Source organism: Myotis daubentonii, chromosome 19 (genome assembly GCF_963259705.1).
Source record: "Myotis daubentonii chromosome 19, mMyoDau2.1, whole genome shotgun sequence".
NCBI classification, from domain to species: Eukaryota; Metazoa; Chordata; class Mammalia; order Chiroptera; family Vespertilionidae; genus Myotis; species Myotis daubentonii.
This window is the reverse complement of record NC_081858.1, coordinates 22424472-22440049: the sequence shown is the minus strand read 5'-3', so window position 1 is coordinate 22440049 and position 15578 is coordinate 22424472. Positions and strand designations below refer to the sequence as shown.

The 15578-nt window shown below is 54.4% G+C and overlaps 1 protein-coding gene across 4 annotated transcripts in view; it reads left to right on the top strand.

Moving 5' to 3' along the window:
* The window catches only part of ACACB (acetyl-CoA carboxylase beta), an 85171-nt gene that overhangs the window by 52424 nt on the left and 17169 nt on the right, over positions 1 to 15578 (top strand). For all 4 annotated transcript variants that reach the window (XM_059676692.1, XM_059676691.1, XM_059676694.1 and 1 more), the window contains 17 exons: positions 1162 to 1308; positions 2048 to 2236; positions 3002 to 3102; positions 4261 to 4349; positions 4429 to 4553; positions 5203 to 5316; positions 5496 to 5609; positions 6355 to 6444; positions 7429 to 7547; positions 7939 to 8076; positions 8856 to 8955; positions 9036 to 9143; positions 10743 to 10799; positions 11033 to 11074; positions 11977 to 12192; positions 13532 to 13687; positions 14704 to 14907. In XM_059676692.1, coding sequence (XP_059532675.1) covers positions 1162 to 1308; positions 2048 to 2236; positions 3002 to 3102; positions 4261 to 4349; positions 4429 to 4553; positions 5203 to 5316; positions 5496 to 5609; positions 6355 to 6444; positions 7429 to 7547; positions 7939 to 8076; positions 8856 to 8955; positions 9036 to 9143; positions 10743 to 10799; positions 11033 to 11074; positions 11977 to 12192; positions 13532 to 13687; positions 14704 to 14907 — 2109 coding nt within the window. The remainder of the gene's footprint in view (positions 1 to 1161; positions 1309 to 2047; positions 2237 to 3001; positions 3103 to 4260; positions 4350 to 4428; positions 4554 to 5202; positions 5317 to 5495; positions 5610 to 6354; positions 6445 to 7428; positions 7548 to 7938; positions 8077 to 8855; positions 8956 to 9035; positions 9144 to 10742; positions 10800 to 11032; positions 11075 to 11976; positions 12193 to 13531; positions 13688 to 14703; positions 14908 to 15578) is intronic.

Genomic DNA, 15578 nt, shown 5'->3' with positions numbered 1-15578 from the left:
GAGGACCTCCCCCAGATGCTTTCAGGGCTCTCCCTCCTCCCTCTCGTGAGCTGTCACTCAGACGTGCTCCGGGCACAGTGGGTACCCGGAAAAAACAGGTCTTGCTGACTGCTTACACCCTTCTAAGTAAGCCATCTGCATCATTCATCTGAGTATTGCTCCTTCCTCTACGGTTATTAGTACATGTGCCCAGGAAAACAGCTAGAAATGTTTTGTTGTTGTTAATCCTCACCCGAGGATATTTTTTTCATTGATGTTTTTTTTTAGAGAGAGTGGAATGGAAGAGGGAGGGAGGGGGAGAGAGAAAAAAACATCAATGTGAGAGAGACATATCCATTGGTTGCCTCCCCCCCCCCCCCCCCCCGCCCCGCACCCTGACTGGGGCTGGGGATCGAACCTGCAACCCAGGTACATGCCCTTGACCGGGAATTGAACCCATGACCCTTCGGTGTGCAGGGCGACGCTCTAACCATTTGGAAACACTGGCCAGGGCCAGAAAAGTATATTTTTAAAAATCAGATAGTTTCTGTTCCCCAGACTATTCCATTAGTTTTGTTTTCCTTCCCATTCTTTTTATTCTTTCTTGAGGCTTCCCAAAGCTAGAAACAGTCTAAGCCTTTTTAGATCAGTGAGAAGGTCTGTGTGCCTGCAGTATGACTCCTTCCAGCAAACATTTCCTGGGCCAGGAGCACGAGCAGGGCCTGGCCACCAGTCCCTGCAGACTCACACTCACCTATGAGATGAGCCCCTGTGATTCAGCTCGGCAGCTCCAGACAGGGAGACTGCCCTTGGCCCTGGCTGTGGGAGGTCCGACGGAGAAGCCAACATCAGACTGTGGAGAAGGATGAGAGGAGGTGTTGAGGGGCGGGGGGCAGAAGCTGAGGGTTCCGGGCCAGCAGAATGGATGTCCCAAACCTCCTGGTCCAGGGCCTCACACATAGTAGGCGTTCTGTGGGTCCTTCTAGAATGAATCTGTAGACAAACGGGCACATTAAGTCCATCTTGCCAGTTTCACTTTCCAGTATGTTGTTCTGGGCTCCATCCTGAGAACACTGTCCGGGTGGCTTGCGCATTGGCGGGTCTGCCTCGGCCCCCGGCTTCTCTCGGTCGGTCGGGAGGCCACGGTGTCCTTGACCTCGGGTTCTCGTTGTGTCTCATCAGGCCAAGCCGTTCACAGGGGAGCTCCCCGCCCAGCAGACCCTGCCCATCATGGGGGAGAAGCTGAACCAGGTCTTCCACACCGTCCTGGAGAACCTCACCAACGTCATGAGCGGCTACTGTCTGCCGGAGCCCATCTTTAGCATAAAGGCAGGTCTCGTGTGCAGGGTGGTGTCTCCCACACACGTGTAGGTCCGTGTGATGAGCTAGAAGGGTTTGCTCCCCGAGGTCAGAGGGCTCTACCGATGCACGTTCAGCCCTCGGTTTGATTGTACACGTCAGGGTACTTCTGTCTGATTGTACAAACTGTCGTAAAAGTGACAGTTGGTGTTTCAGTGTAGTTCAGCTCCACACTGAGAACGTCCAGGTAATCAGTTAAGAAAGGAGTCAATGTGGGTCACTCTTATTTTTTAAAAGTATTTTTATCAATTTTTAGAGAGAGAGGAGGGGAGAGGGATAGGGAGATAGAAACATCAATGAGACAGAAACATCATCAATTGGCTGCCTCCTGCACGCCCTACACTGGGGATGGAGCCCACAACCCAGGCATGTGCCCTGACCAGGAATCGAACCGTGACCTCCTGGTTCATAGGTTGACGCTCAACCTCTGAGCCACACCGGCCGGCACATGGCCTTGTGTTTTATCCTCAAACCGTGCTGGCTGTGTGGGTGCCTGCAGGGGACGTGGGACCTTCCTATTGGGAGAACTGGGTACCCCTTTCTGGTCAGGGGACCTTCCACTCCGCACTGTCCCAGAGTCTGCTGGGTCCAGGTCTTCACCACTCGAGTGCGTGGGGCCTGGAGGGGTTGAGTGTGTTGGGTGCCTTGTGGTGGGTGGTGGCGCCCACCCCCCGCGGGACCTCGGGCCGATGCTGTGGTCCCGCTGCAGCTGAAGGAGTGGGTGCAGAAGCTCATGATGACCCTGCGACACCCGTCGCTGCCGCTGCTGGAGCTGCAGGATATCATGACCAACGTGTCCGGCCGCATCCCCGCCCCCGTGGAGAAGTCGGTCCGCAGGGTGATGGCCCAGTACGCCAGCAACATCACCTCCGTGCTCTGCCAGTTCCCCAGCCAGCAGGTGTGTGCCCCCCACCCCGCCCCACCGGGTGCCCGCGCCAGGCTGGGTCGCTCCTCGGGAACTCAGCTCCCAGTCGGGCTGGACTTCTGCCCTCTGATTGAGTCGGGCGTCGTGAAACCCACGCACGGCCCGAGATGTTGGCGGCTGAGCCTTCCCTGTTGAATCCCAGGATCCCCCCCCCGCCCCCCCAGGCAGCAGATGCTTAGAGGGACATAAACAGTTCTTGGGGCCTCACCCCAGAAAACTCGGATGCAGAAAAGGAGTAGGCAGTTGGTACAGAGTGAGCATTTTCCAAAGAGATGCTGCCTGAAGTGATAGAGGAAGTTGTGAGTTTTTCTTGCTAGTTTGTAGCTTAGATTCTCCTCCTTGTAAGGTGATATTTCTTAAAAATGATGAGGGAGCGAGAGATAGAAACATCAATGATAAGAGAGAATCATCGATCGGCTGCCTCCTGCATGTCCCCCACTGGGGATCGAGCTGCAGCCTGGGTGTGTGCCCCAAAGGGGAATCGAACCGTGATTTCCTCACCACTGAGCCACACCGATGGGCCATGCTGGGCTCTTGAATTCCTCAAGCAACACACTGAGTAGGACAGGCAGAGCTGTTTCTGGGTGGCCAGAGGCTTTGGGACTGGAATTTTCTTTTTCCAAACGAGCCTCAGACGGGGCTTCCAGGGGAGCCTGGGGTGGGTCCTTTGGGTGACTTCTGTGTGGCGACCAGATTGTGTGGTTGTGAGTGGCCAGACCTGTCCTCTTTCCCGTCCAGATAGCCAACATCCTGGACTGCCACGCGGCCACCCTGCAGCGGAAGGCCGACCGGGAAGTGTTCTTCATGAACACGCAGAGCATCGTGCAGTTGGTGCAGAGGTGAGTCCTGGGCCCTGCGTGGGGTGCACTTGTCACTCGGAATCATGCCCTGGGTCACACCAGGGTAGTGCTGTGGGATTCTCTGAGGGGCAGGCTCGACCTGGGGCATAGCACATGGGTCGGGAAACCCCGAGGACAGTCCTGGCATAGCCATTCCTAACAGCAGAACCCCAGGCAGGGCACCTGACCTCTGTGCATCTCAGTTTGCCAGTTTATAAAATGGGAATAAAAACACCTCATGCACAGTAAGTCATTCTAAATGGATTCATTTTTTAAATTATTTTTATCCTTACCCAAGGATATGCTTTCATTAATTTTTTTTTTTTTTGAGAGATAGGAAGGGGGAGAGAGAGAGAGAGAGAGAAAAAAAAAAACATCGATGTGAGATAGAAACATCGATTGGTTGTCTCCCATACGTGCCCCAACTGGGGGATTGAACCTGAAACCTGGTGACTGGGAATCGAATCAGCGATTTTTCATAGCACTGGACGATGCTCAACCAGCTGAGCCACCCAGCCAGGGCCATGCTGTGTATTTTTAAAATCACATTTGAATAAACGGGCGTTATAGGTTCTTCTCTTTCGTTGTTATTGGGTGATGCTGGGGTTAAACTGGTTTCGGCGTCTCTAAAACTCAGAGTCACACCTCCCGAGAAACCCCATTCCCTGTGTTCAAGATGACCGAGAAGAAATGTTCTAGGGAACGTCCAGGTTAAAATTGGGTTTTAAAGGGAAGCGAAATTGACACAGACCGTTTGGTAAATGCCTTTCAAGTCTTGCTTTTTTCCAAACTGTCTTTACACAGTGGATGGTTAATTGAAAATTTTTCTTTTCAACCATGCATGCAAGGCTGACCCCTTTCAGCATCCCAACTCTGTAAGTGTGTTTCCTTCTCTCTGGGGATGGGGCAGGCGCCATCCGAAGGCTCGGGCATGGCCTCGGGCATGATGTGTGACCTTGGGCAAGGCTCTGCTCTCTGCCCTACAGCTCATGCAAATGAACCAACTTGGCATCCCTCCCAGGCCGAAGGGTCAGAGGGCTGCATCCCCCACAGACTTGACTCGTTTGCTTTATTTTGAAATCCTAAAAGCCCTGCCTGGGGATAGTCAGGCGCCAAGAGGTGGAGTGAGCCACTCAGGCGCCTTCCCTTCCTCCGCAGGTACCGCAGCGGGACCCGCGGCTACATGAAGGCGGTGGTGTTGGATCTCCTGAGGAGATACTTACAAGTGGAGCACCACTTCCAACAAGGCAAGAGGCGCCCTGGCCCTGGTGACGCGCCCCGGGGCAGGCGGGGCCGGACCTTACCCCGTGGCCTCTCTCCCTGCAGCCCACTACGACAAGTGCGTGATAAACCTGCGGGAGCAGCTGAAGCCGGACATGGCGCAGGTGCTGCACTGCATCTTCTCCCACGCGCAGGTGGCCAAGAAGAACCAGCTGGTGATCATGCTGATTGTAAGCGGGGCAGGGCGCCCCACCCGGGCAGGGCAGCTGGGTCTGCGGGCGTTTTCCGGGAAGGGCCAGAGAGGAAATATTTTAGATTTTGCAGGTCATATGGTCTCAGGCCAGAACGCTCAAAGCTGCCTCTGTACCCTGTAAGCGAATGTGTGTGGCTGTGTCCTGATAAATGTTGTCAGCCCCGGGAGGGGGGGGGGGCGCTCATAACCAACACCTGCTGTGTGCCAGGCACTCCTGGCATGATGGGGGTGAGGCATATTGCTTCTCTGACCTCGGTTTCCTCATCTGTAAACTGGGGATCATGATGGCAGCTCCTCAGAGAGTTGGGAGAATTTGGGGAGATGAATATCAAGGGCCTAGCCGCTTGCCTGGCCATAGGAAGCACCCCATCACTGTTGGCCTTTGGTAGTGATGCAGGCACAGACTCAGATGTATTTTTTTTCTTACCGGGGGAGTTAGGGTGTGTTTGGGTGGATGAATGAATGGATAGGGTGATGGTGGAAAGGGGAGGGGATGTGCCTCCGGCTGTGCAGAGGCCGGGCAGCTGTCTGGTTTGCCGGGGCAGCCACACCCTGGCTGAGGGTGGTGCCGGCATGTTTCCTTCTGCTGGACAAAAGCCGCTTCGATTCTGTTTCCTCCCCCAAAGGATGAACTCTGTGGTCCAGACCCTTCCCTGTCGGAGGAGCTGACCGCCATCCTCAGTGAGCTCACGCAGCTGAGCAAGACCGAGCACTGCAAAGTGGCCCTCAGAGCCAGACAGGTAGGGCTGTGGGACGCGGTCCCCACTGTGTGCGGGGGCGCGGGGCACCGTCCTCCCGCCATGCTCCGTCCCCACCGGGCACAGTCCCTTGCTGCCGCCCACATTCAGCCCAATGGGCCCGGCCCCTGGCTTCTCCCTGTGAGGTGGCTCACCCCGGCCCCTCCCTCCCCTCCCCACAGGTCCTGATCGCCTCCCACCTCCCCTCCTACGAGCTGAGGCACAACCAGGTGGAGTCCATTTTCCTGTCGGCCATCGACAGGTACGGCCACCAGTTCTGCCCGGAAAACCTCAAGGTGAGGCTGTCCCCATCCCTCCACCTTCCACAGGGCAAGGCTGTGGCCCAGGTGGGGCCTGGGGGGAGGTGGGCTCCCCTAGCCCTCGGTGCAAGGCACAGTCACAGATGCCAGCGGCTTAGTCCAGTGAGGCTGGGGCTGCCCAAGGGGACTTCGGGGGCGGGGGGGGGGGGGCGGAGAGGGAAGGTCAGGCAGCAGGGCTCGCCCTGGAAGGAGGCGATGGAGCTTGTGAAGCTGCCAGCCTCACATGGCTGAGTCTTGGCTTCGTCTTCCCGGGGCTCCCCTGCCCCCCTACTCTGCTCATCTACAAACTTTCAGGTGGGCCCTCTGCATCTGGGGGCCCCGTGCAGTCAGCTCAGAACTGCCCCACATTCAGATCTTATGGGCCTGGGGCACTGGCTGCACTTGGCGATAACACCACTGGCTTCTCCCCCTTGCTCCCACCCCTCCCACTCATCCGGGTGTTGGTTAAAATTTATTGCCCTGGCTGGTTTGGCTCAGTGGATAGAGCGTTGGTCTGCAGACTGAAGGGTCCTGGGTTCGATTCTGGTCAAGGGCACAAACCTGGGTTGTGAGCTCAATCCCTGGTTGGAGGCGTGCAGGAGGCAGCCGATCAATGATTCTCTCATCATTGATGTTTCTATCTCTCTTCTCTCCCTTCTTCTCTGAAATCAATAAAAAAATATATATTAAAAAAATTTATTCAGGTTTACTTTTCTCTCTTTTCCCTTCTCATTCCCTGTAGAAATTAATACTCTCGGAGACGACCATATTTGACGTCCTGCCCACTTTCTTCTATCACGTCAACAAGGTGGTTTGCATGGCGTCCTTGGAGGTAAGTGGGAGAGGCCCCTAGGACCGCACAGTACCGCACGGGCCAGTTCTAGCATCCACACACCTGACCCCGGGCCACACACCTTGCAGGCATGATCTTATTCTACTGATAAGATAGTACCATTACTATTCCCATTTTACAGAGGAAAAAACAGGCTCAGAGAGGTGAAGCAACTTGCTCGAAGTCACACAGCAAGGAAGTGGCAGAACGAGGGTTCACACTAGGTCTGCCCTTGTCCAGAGTCCTTGCTGGCAACCCCTGCTATCTCGTGTGCCATTCCTGCCGCCTCCTCGCAGGGCACAGTTAAACTCGGCATCCAGGCTTTTACTGGGGGCACCATCTGGCTAGCACACGCCAGCATTCTAAACTCCCAGAAAGAAAGCACATGTTGAACATAAATCATACAGTTTGCACACTTTAGGCTCCATAAACCATTTGTATCAGGCATAGTGGGAAATGTCCCCAAATCCAAACTCCAGATGCAACCAATAATTTTTCATATTGGTTACCTGTTGAAATGGTGATACTTTAGGTGTTAGGGATGAAATAAAGTTATTATTAAAATTCTATTTACCTGATACCTTTTTTTAAAGTGGTTTAAAATTGCATACGTGGCTTGTATTCCATTTCTATTGGACAGGACTAATCTAGAGCAGGAGTTGGTCAGCTGTAGCCTGTGGGCCACATTCGGCCCCCTGCTTGTTTTTATAAATAAAGTTTTATTGGAACAGCCATGTCCATTCATTTACATATTGTCTGTGACAGCATGGAATTAAGTAGTTGTGATACAGATGATATATCCCCTGCAGCCTAAAATATTTACTATCCAGCCCTTTGCAGAGAAAGTAACATTCTGAAATGTGAACGAAGTTGCTCTTAACGATGGCTTAGAGACAATTTAGAGGTCATTTCTCCAGCCTGAATTTTCTCAGGTTTCGAAGGCACTCCCCTGAGAGAATGTCCTCTGTGCTCCTGTCCCTTTAGGTGTATGTGCGGAGGGGCTACATCGCCTACGAGTTAAACAGCCTGCAGCACCGGCAGCTCCCGGACGGCACCTGCGTGGTGGAATTCCAGTTCATGCTGCCCTCCTCCCACCCCAACCGGTACGCAGTGTTAGGGGAGCAGAGGCCTGGGGTGTCTCTACAACTGAGCCTGCCCCTCCCCAGGCTTCCGGGTCCAGGACCCTCCCTTAGAAACTGGCGCTGAGAGTATTCATTCCTTTTGGCTGAGTTCACTACTTTGGATTTACCTGGGGACCCTGTTGGGACTACACTCCTATGCTTGCTTCATTCATTCATTCATTCATTCATTCATTCACTTGTTGAGCTCTTAGTCCTCAGCCCTGGCGCTGACCTCAGTCCCCTCCACCTCCGATTTGATGCCCCCTTTGGGGAGAGCTCCGTTGCTGGCTCACCGAAGTTTCCAGGGCAGGAGCAGCTCGTGGGGCCAGATCCGCAGCAGCGGCCTCATCCCCCACCGGCCGTCCCCCTGCAGGATAGCCGTGCCCGTGAGCATCACCAATCCCGACCTGCTGAGACACAGCACCGAGCTCTACATGGACAGCGGCTTCTCCCCCCTGTGCCAGCGGATGGGCGCCATGGTCGCCTTCAGGAGATTCGAGGAGTTCACCAGGTACCCAGAGTGCCTCCCCAGCACCCCGAGGAGAGGGGCCGAGTGAGCTGTCTCTGTTCATGTGACACATGGGGTGGGGGCGGCCCAGACATATCGCACAACAAATGAATAATCGCAGCTTAATAATATTGTAGCCAAGAGTGGGGACTTTCGTGTCAGCCTGCCTGTGTGCGAATTCTGCCTCTGTGCTTCCTAACTGTGAGACTCGAAGCTAACTACTTGACCTTTTTTGTGCCTCAGTTTTCTCATCTGTATAATGGGAATAAGCAAAGGAACTACTTCATAGGGTCACCAGAAAAATTAAGTGAAATAGTACATTTTAATATTGTATTTAAAGTATCATTGATATATAAATAACATAGTGAATGTCAGTGATCAGTCCTACTATAATTAGTGCCCCCTTTTTAACCCTTTCCTGCGTGTTACGCATTGTGCTTGGGTCATGTTGTGTCCTCACTACAGTGCCAGGAGCTGTAGTGATTACTCCTGTTGTCCTCGGTTGACTCAGAGACGTGGGTGAATCATGAGGGCCTCCTAGCTGGTAAAAGGGGGGCCCAGCTGACGCCCCAGAATTCAGACAGCCTTTCTTTTATTCGTGATCTCAGATCACATGGGCTCATTCTTCCCTCTTGGGAAAGACCCGGTCCCTGATGCCTTGGACCTGGTCAGGAACAGAATGAGCTCGCAGAGTGGTGGCTGGGAGAAGGGAGGACTCGGGCCTGACCCACGGCCGAGGCGGAGCAAGCCCTCAGCCCTCCCTCTCTGTCCCGCATCCCCAGGAACTTCGATGATGTCATCTCCTGCTTCGCCAACGTGCCCCGGGACACCCCCCTCTTCAGCAAGGCCCAAACCTCCGTGTACTGTGAGGAGGACTGCAAGGTAAGTGCCTGAGCAGGAGCAAGCGGGGGAGGGGCGGGCAGGGCCCGGGTGCTCTACACCGTTGCCTTGTTCCCTCCTAGAACTTACGCGAAGAGCCCATCCACATCCTGAACGTGGCCATCCAGTGCGCCGAGCACCTGGAGGATGAGGAGCTGGTGCCGATCTTGCGGACCTTCGTGCAGTCCAAGGTGCCCGCGTGTGCCTCTGGTGCTGGGTCCCGGGGGAGGAGGACGGGCTGTCTCGGGGAGGTGTCCCGTGCGCCCGGGACCTGCTGAGTGTTTCAGAGCCACAGAGCTGGCTTCTCACCCGAGCTCTGCTACTCCCCATGGCCGTGACCGTGGGCAGCGGTGGCCGAACGAGGCAGAGGCTTGGTTTCTTCCCCATAACACGGGGGTGGCGTTTCTCTCTCCCAGGGTTGTAATGATGAAATGACAGAGTCTGTACACTTGGGCTGTGCAATGATGAAATGGCAGGGTTTATACACCACTCAGCACAGAAACACATTCAGTATATAGTTCTGGGTTTTGTGGAATGTGTGTTGGGATAGCCCAGAAAAGTCACCATTTTGAAATGGTCACTGGCATTGACATCTGTGTACGCAGGTAACCTCAGTTGCTTTTATAAACGCAGTGGCCATTGCCAGTCTCACCCTGGCAAGGGGGCCACCTGTTTAGTATGCTCAAGGGCCTCAGCTGCAAACAGATGTGGAGCAGCTTGGCAGGTGTGGGTCGGAGAAACAGCAGGAAGGTGCTGGGTGACCTCAGGCAGGTTACTGTACCTCTCTGATCCTTTGTTTCCCCATCTGGGATGCTAAGATTCTTAGCTCATATATAATCACATGTGCCAGCCACTCTGTCTGGCTGTTAGTTCTTGACCCTCCTGGCTCGGTGGTAATTGTGTGTGTTGTGTTCCCCATATTGTCCTGATGGCCTGGACTTGAGGTCCCCCAGGGGACCTGGCCTGGTGCCAAGTCATGGGTAGTGCCGTGAATGTCAGTGAGGTACCTAGCCTTTGCTTGGTCAGTCAGCAGCTGGCGGTGTTCATTACAGAACATGTTTAAGGTGCGGACAAATCAGAAAAGTAGGTTTTAAAACGAAGCCCACGGCCTCACCCTCCAGAGGCAGCCGCTGTAAAGTATTGGCATATTTCCCCCGGCCTGTTTCTTCTTCTTTTTAACCGAACATTATCAGTAGGTTTTTTAAAAAAATGTGTTTTTATTGATTTTTGAGAGAGGGGAAGAGAGAGAGAAACATCGATTGGTTGTTTCCTGCATGCACCCCAACCAGGGAACGAACCCACAACCTGGGCATGTGGACCAGGAATCAAACTGGCGACCTGCCAACGTCATGAAAGATTTCATGACATGTTAAAAAGTCTGTATGTTTTAATATAACATTGAATATAATTCACAGAGCACACAATTCTCCCATTTAAAGTGTACCAATGCTTCCTGGTACATTCATAGAGTTGTGTAAACATTATTATAATATATTTTCACCCCCTAGCCCCCCCAAAAAACCCTCTACCCTTTCGCAGTCACTCCTCATTTTTCTCCAACCCGGTGCCCTCCTCCTCTGTCCCAGGCAACCGCTCATCTACTGTCCGACTGCGGGTTTGCCTGTTCTGGACATTTCATATAAATGGCATCAGACAGTCTGAGGTCTTTTGTGACTGGCACCTTCCTCAGCATAATGCTTTCAAGGCCAATCCGCGTGATAACATGTACCAAGACGTGGTCCCATTTTGTGGCTGATACCATTCCGTTGTGTGCTTGGTTTTCAATGCAGAAAAACATCCTTGTGGATTACGGGCTCCGAAGAATCACGTTCCTGATCGCCCAGGAGGTCAGTCGGCGCTCGGCGCCCTGTTTGCGTCTCCTCCCTTCTCCAAGACCCAGAGCCGTTCACTTGACGTTCACGCTGCAGATTGGGGTGGAAGAGATGGAGCACTAGGGAGGACGGCTTTCCAAACGATTCATCCTAGAAGCAGATGGGGTCATCGTTAAGAACAGGCACACGCGTGTTGACACGCGCCCTGCGGGATTTAATGGTCTTCTGTGTGGATTTCTCTTTTGCAGAAAGAATTTCCCAAGTTTTTCACCTTCAGAGCAAGAGATGAGGTATGACCAAAAGCAGAGATACTGTTCTCTCCTCCCCGGCATCTTTGATTTTCAGGAAGACCGTCCCAGTCCTTAAGACATCCCCGTGCTCTAGAACGTGGCAACTTCCATGCAGACTCCCCCTTCCTCTTGGGTATTTCCAAGGAGAACCCCGAATTTCCATGTGGAGCTCAGACCTCGCGCCTCCCACCCTTCAGCCCACTGCAGGCGTCCCTCTGTCATGGGGACAATTTTTGGACTTGCTGGTGGACTCAGAAAGATGGTCCTCCCAACCTATTTTTTTTTCTCTCTCTTTTTTTTAATTCTTGATTTTTAGAGAGAGTGAAAGGGAGCAGGAAAGACAGAGAAACATCGATGTGAGAGAGAAACATCAATTGGTTGCCTCCCGTACCAGCCCCAACCAAGGCCCAGGCCGGGGAGGAGCCTGCCCCCGAGGCATATGCCCTTGACCGGAATCGAACCCGAGACCCCTCGGTCCGCAGGCCAACACTCAACAACTGAGTCACGCCGGCCAGGCTCTAGTCTCAAGCATTATCCGTTGCTTTCTTTTGAGGACGAATTTCCATAAGGAAACCAAGGGTCAGTGACTTTTTGAGAAATACCCTGTCCTATGCCAGAGAGGGATCTGCCTGGCTGTGTGGGCAGGTGCTGGGAACCAGCTGGGCTCACCCGGGAGCCTCCCGCCCGCACGCCAGCCTGGCATGTCGTCTGGATCTCTGCAGAGTCCCAGCCCGCTTGAGCCCAGGGGGTTGCTCACAATTATGACATAATGACCATACATTTCGAGGGCTAAACCCGCAGACACCAGCGGTCTGCAGGACGGTGTGGACCAAGCAGGGTCACGATCCAGCTTCCAACTGGGTGTCTGTCTGTCTGTCTGTCTTCTCTCTGTCGGCCTGCAGTTTGCAGAAGATCGAATTTACCGTCACCTGGAGCCCGCCCTGGCCTTCCAGCTGGAGCTCAGCCGGATGCGCAATTTCGACGTGACGGCCGTGCCCTGCGCCAACCACAAGATGCACCTTTACCTGGGCGCTGCCAAGGTCAAGGAGGGCGTGGAGGTGACCGACTACAGGTTCTTCATCCGCGCCATCATCAGGCACTCGGACCTGATTACAAAGGTAACGTGTCTCGGGGTGTGTCTTTCTTCCCCTGAGCTTGTCACTCAGGCGCTGGCCCTCCCTCTGCTGTCCTGCTCTGTGCCGGGCCCTGGGCCGCACGGGGGATCGCAGGGTGCCCTGGGCACACACAGCCCGGCCCCTGGGATACCCCAGCCGGGTGGCAACAGGTGGACACTGGTGGCCTATGGATTTATTTCTTCGGTCACATGGTCTCTGCACGAGAAGAGAATTGTGGGCATAGAAAGAAAACAGGGCTTTGTTAAGTGATACTTGCTGGCTGAGTATGTGGTCTTTTTTTTTTTTTTTTTCCATTTAGAAAAGTTATCCATGATTATGTTGTGAAAATTTCAAACAATTTTCAAAACTGCTTTTAAAAATAAAAAAAAAAGGGCCCAGAATCCTGCCACTCGGGCCGGCCTTGTTGGTGACCCTCTCTAGACACATACGTCCATACCTAGCGCCATGCGTAACCTTTCCAGGCAGCTCAGGTGGACAGGCCATTCGAAGAGTGTTGCTTTTTTACTGGTCAGGGACTTACAGACCTCCTTCCATGTTAATGAGGATGACCCACTCCATGTGGGTGCCTTGCGTGGATGTACCCGTGTGTGTAACGTTTTTTACTGATCCCCCGTTGATGGATGTTGAGCTAATCTCTGATTTGCTGCCTCGGTCAAGTAGATGTTTTCATCGGTTTTATTATTGCTGAGGTGCAGTGAGGCCAGCAGATCAGGGGACAGTTGCCATTGGAAAAATTGTTACAGTGCCCAAGACGGGGGCTCACCAGGCCGTGGAGGGCCACATGGAGATGCACCAGGGCTGTCAGGAGGTGGGAGCAGGGGGTAGGGGAGGGGGGGCAGGGGAGCTTGTTACGGGCGAGAGCCTTTGTTGTGGTTTTTGCAGGAAGGAGTGGGTGAGGCAGGTAAGCAGGCCCGGGATTGGCCAGTTTGGGGAGTCTCAGCGGGCTGTGAGCACAGGGCTGTCTGTAGGTGTCGGTACCCGAGCCGGCGTGACCTGGGCAGGGGGGAGCATCCTGGAGTGTGAGAGCCCCACGGAGGAGGTGGCTGGGACGAGGGCTCTGGAGGCGCTGGTTTGTATTGGAAGGTGTGCTCATGGGGAAGATGTTTCCTATCGAGGACTCGGCTGACTCTGGAAGGCGCAGTCCCTCCAGGGCCAGCCAGGCCCCAGCTGTCCGAGCGTCCGGACACAGACGGTGAATGCGCACAGCCTTTGTCAGCCCTTTGCCTTCGGAGGGGCTCTGCTGTGCTCGCCGGGCACACCTTTGGGAGAAGAGCGATTCCTCTCCGAGGCTTTGCCTCAGCGGCTGCCCCCTCCCTGGCAGGAGGCCTCCTTTGAGTACCTGCAGAATGAGGGCGAGCGGCTGCTCCTGGAGGCCATGGACGAGCTGGAGGTGGCCTTCAACAACACCAGCGTGCGCACCGACTGCAACCACATCTTCCTCAACTTCGTGCCCACCGTCATCATGGACCCCTACAAGGTCTCGTCTCTGGGGGCCCTTGCCCGCTCAGGCTCAGTTCCTGGGGACCAATGGCTCTTTGTGCCATGCTGCCCTGGGTACCGCCTCCTGGCGCTTGAGACCTGAGTTATAGGATGCGCATGTGTGTGCTGGGGGCCTCTGTCCTGCAGGTGGAAGACAAACCCTGCACCGTGTAATTCTAGAGCCAGCCTGGGACTGTCCCTGTTCCGCGTTCACCCTCTGTGAATGTGCCTCACTTTGAGGACCACACGGATGCCCCAAACGTCTTGAGAAACAAGGGTGTCCTGTCCCTGGGTGCAGGCTTTGCTGGGCACTCTGCTGGCTCTTTCTTCATGAGCAGGCAGGGTTTAGGGTGGTGATTGTGGGATGGAAGAGGTCCTGGTACCTCATCCTGGCATCTGTGGGGTGCAGAGGGCCCATGCTGGTGCCCCCGCCCCACCCGTCCCCCCACTTCCCAGCAGAGAAGATGGGTGGGCTGGAGATGCATGATGGGATACAGGTGTGTCCCAAAGGAGCACGAGCTGTTGGTCACCAGCCTCCGTGTCCTCATCTAAACGGGGGATAAAAATGCCAGCACCGCCCTAGCCAGTGTGGCACAGTGGATAGAGCATCGGCCTGTGGACCAAAGGGTCCCAGGTTCGATTCTGGTCAAGGGTACATACCTCGGTTGCAGGCTTCTCCCCAGCCTGGTCAGGGTTGGTGCAGGAGGCAACCAATCGATGTGTGTATGTCTTTCACACTCTCCTCCACTCTCTAATAATCAATGGAAAATATCCTTAGGTGAGGATTAAAAAAAAAAGATGCCGGCTCTTCTGAGTCACGAAACAGAAGGGGAAATGAGCTCTGAGTGCTTGGCCAGGTGCCTTTGGTCATTAGTCTCCAGCAGTTGTTGGATGCACACTGTGCCCCGGGCATTTTGCACTCGGCGTATCCTCACTGCATGGCTCTCAGTGCTAGAGCTGCTGGGAGTGTGTGCCGCCCGGGCTCTGACACGGGCCTTGCTATGACCTGGGCAGATCGAGGAGGCCGTGCGCTCCATGGTCATGCGCTACGGCAGCCGGCTGTGGAAGCTGCGCGTGCTCCAGGCCGAGGTCAAGATCAACATCCGCGAGACGGCCGCCGGCAGCGCCATCCCCATCCGCCTGTTCATCACCAACGAGTCAGGCTACTACCTGGACATCAGCCTCTACAAGGAAGTCACCGACCCCAGATCCGGAAACGTAAGGCCGGGCGGGTCCCCAGGTCAGGGCAGAGGCAGGCTGCGCCCTCGAGTGGGACGTGGAGGGAAACGCACTCGGTGGCTGCCTTGCCTGGCCACGCGGGATCCGGCAGCCCCTGCGAGCTTTGCTGAATCCCCGTTGTTCACTCCCCTGGGAAGGACAGGGATTCCGTGTTTAATCCATTCTGGGACCATGTCCGGGATCGGATGTGGGGTGCCCTGGGTGATTATACTGCAGCCTCCCTCATCGGTTCCCTTAGGGACATAGGTATTTTCCACAACTATGTTTTAGGACAGACTTTTGTGAGGTGAGTGAAATATCCCATTTTTAGGATAGCAACTATCTTTTCATTTTGAAATAATTACTCTCCAGAGGTTGCAAAAATAATACAGAGAAATAAGTAGCACGGAAAGTTCCCATGTACTTTCACCCAATTTCCCAACCTTGTCAAACTAGGAAACTGACCCGGGCTCAGTGCTGTTAACCCAAATTCAGACTTCCTTCGGGTTTCATCCACTTTGAGGCCCTCTTGTTTGGCTGTGCGTGTGCATGTGCACGTGTGCGGGTGCACGTGTGCGGGTGCACGTCTGGTACTATCACAGTTATATGCTGGGGGCTGTGTCCACATTGCCACTGTCCCTCCTGGTGCTGGCTGCCCACAGAGGCAGAAG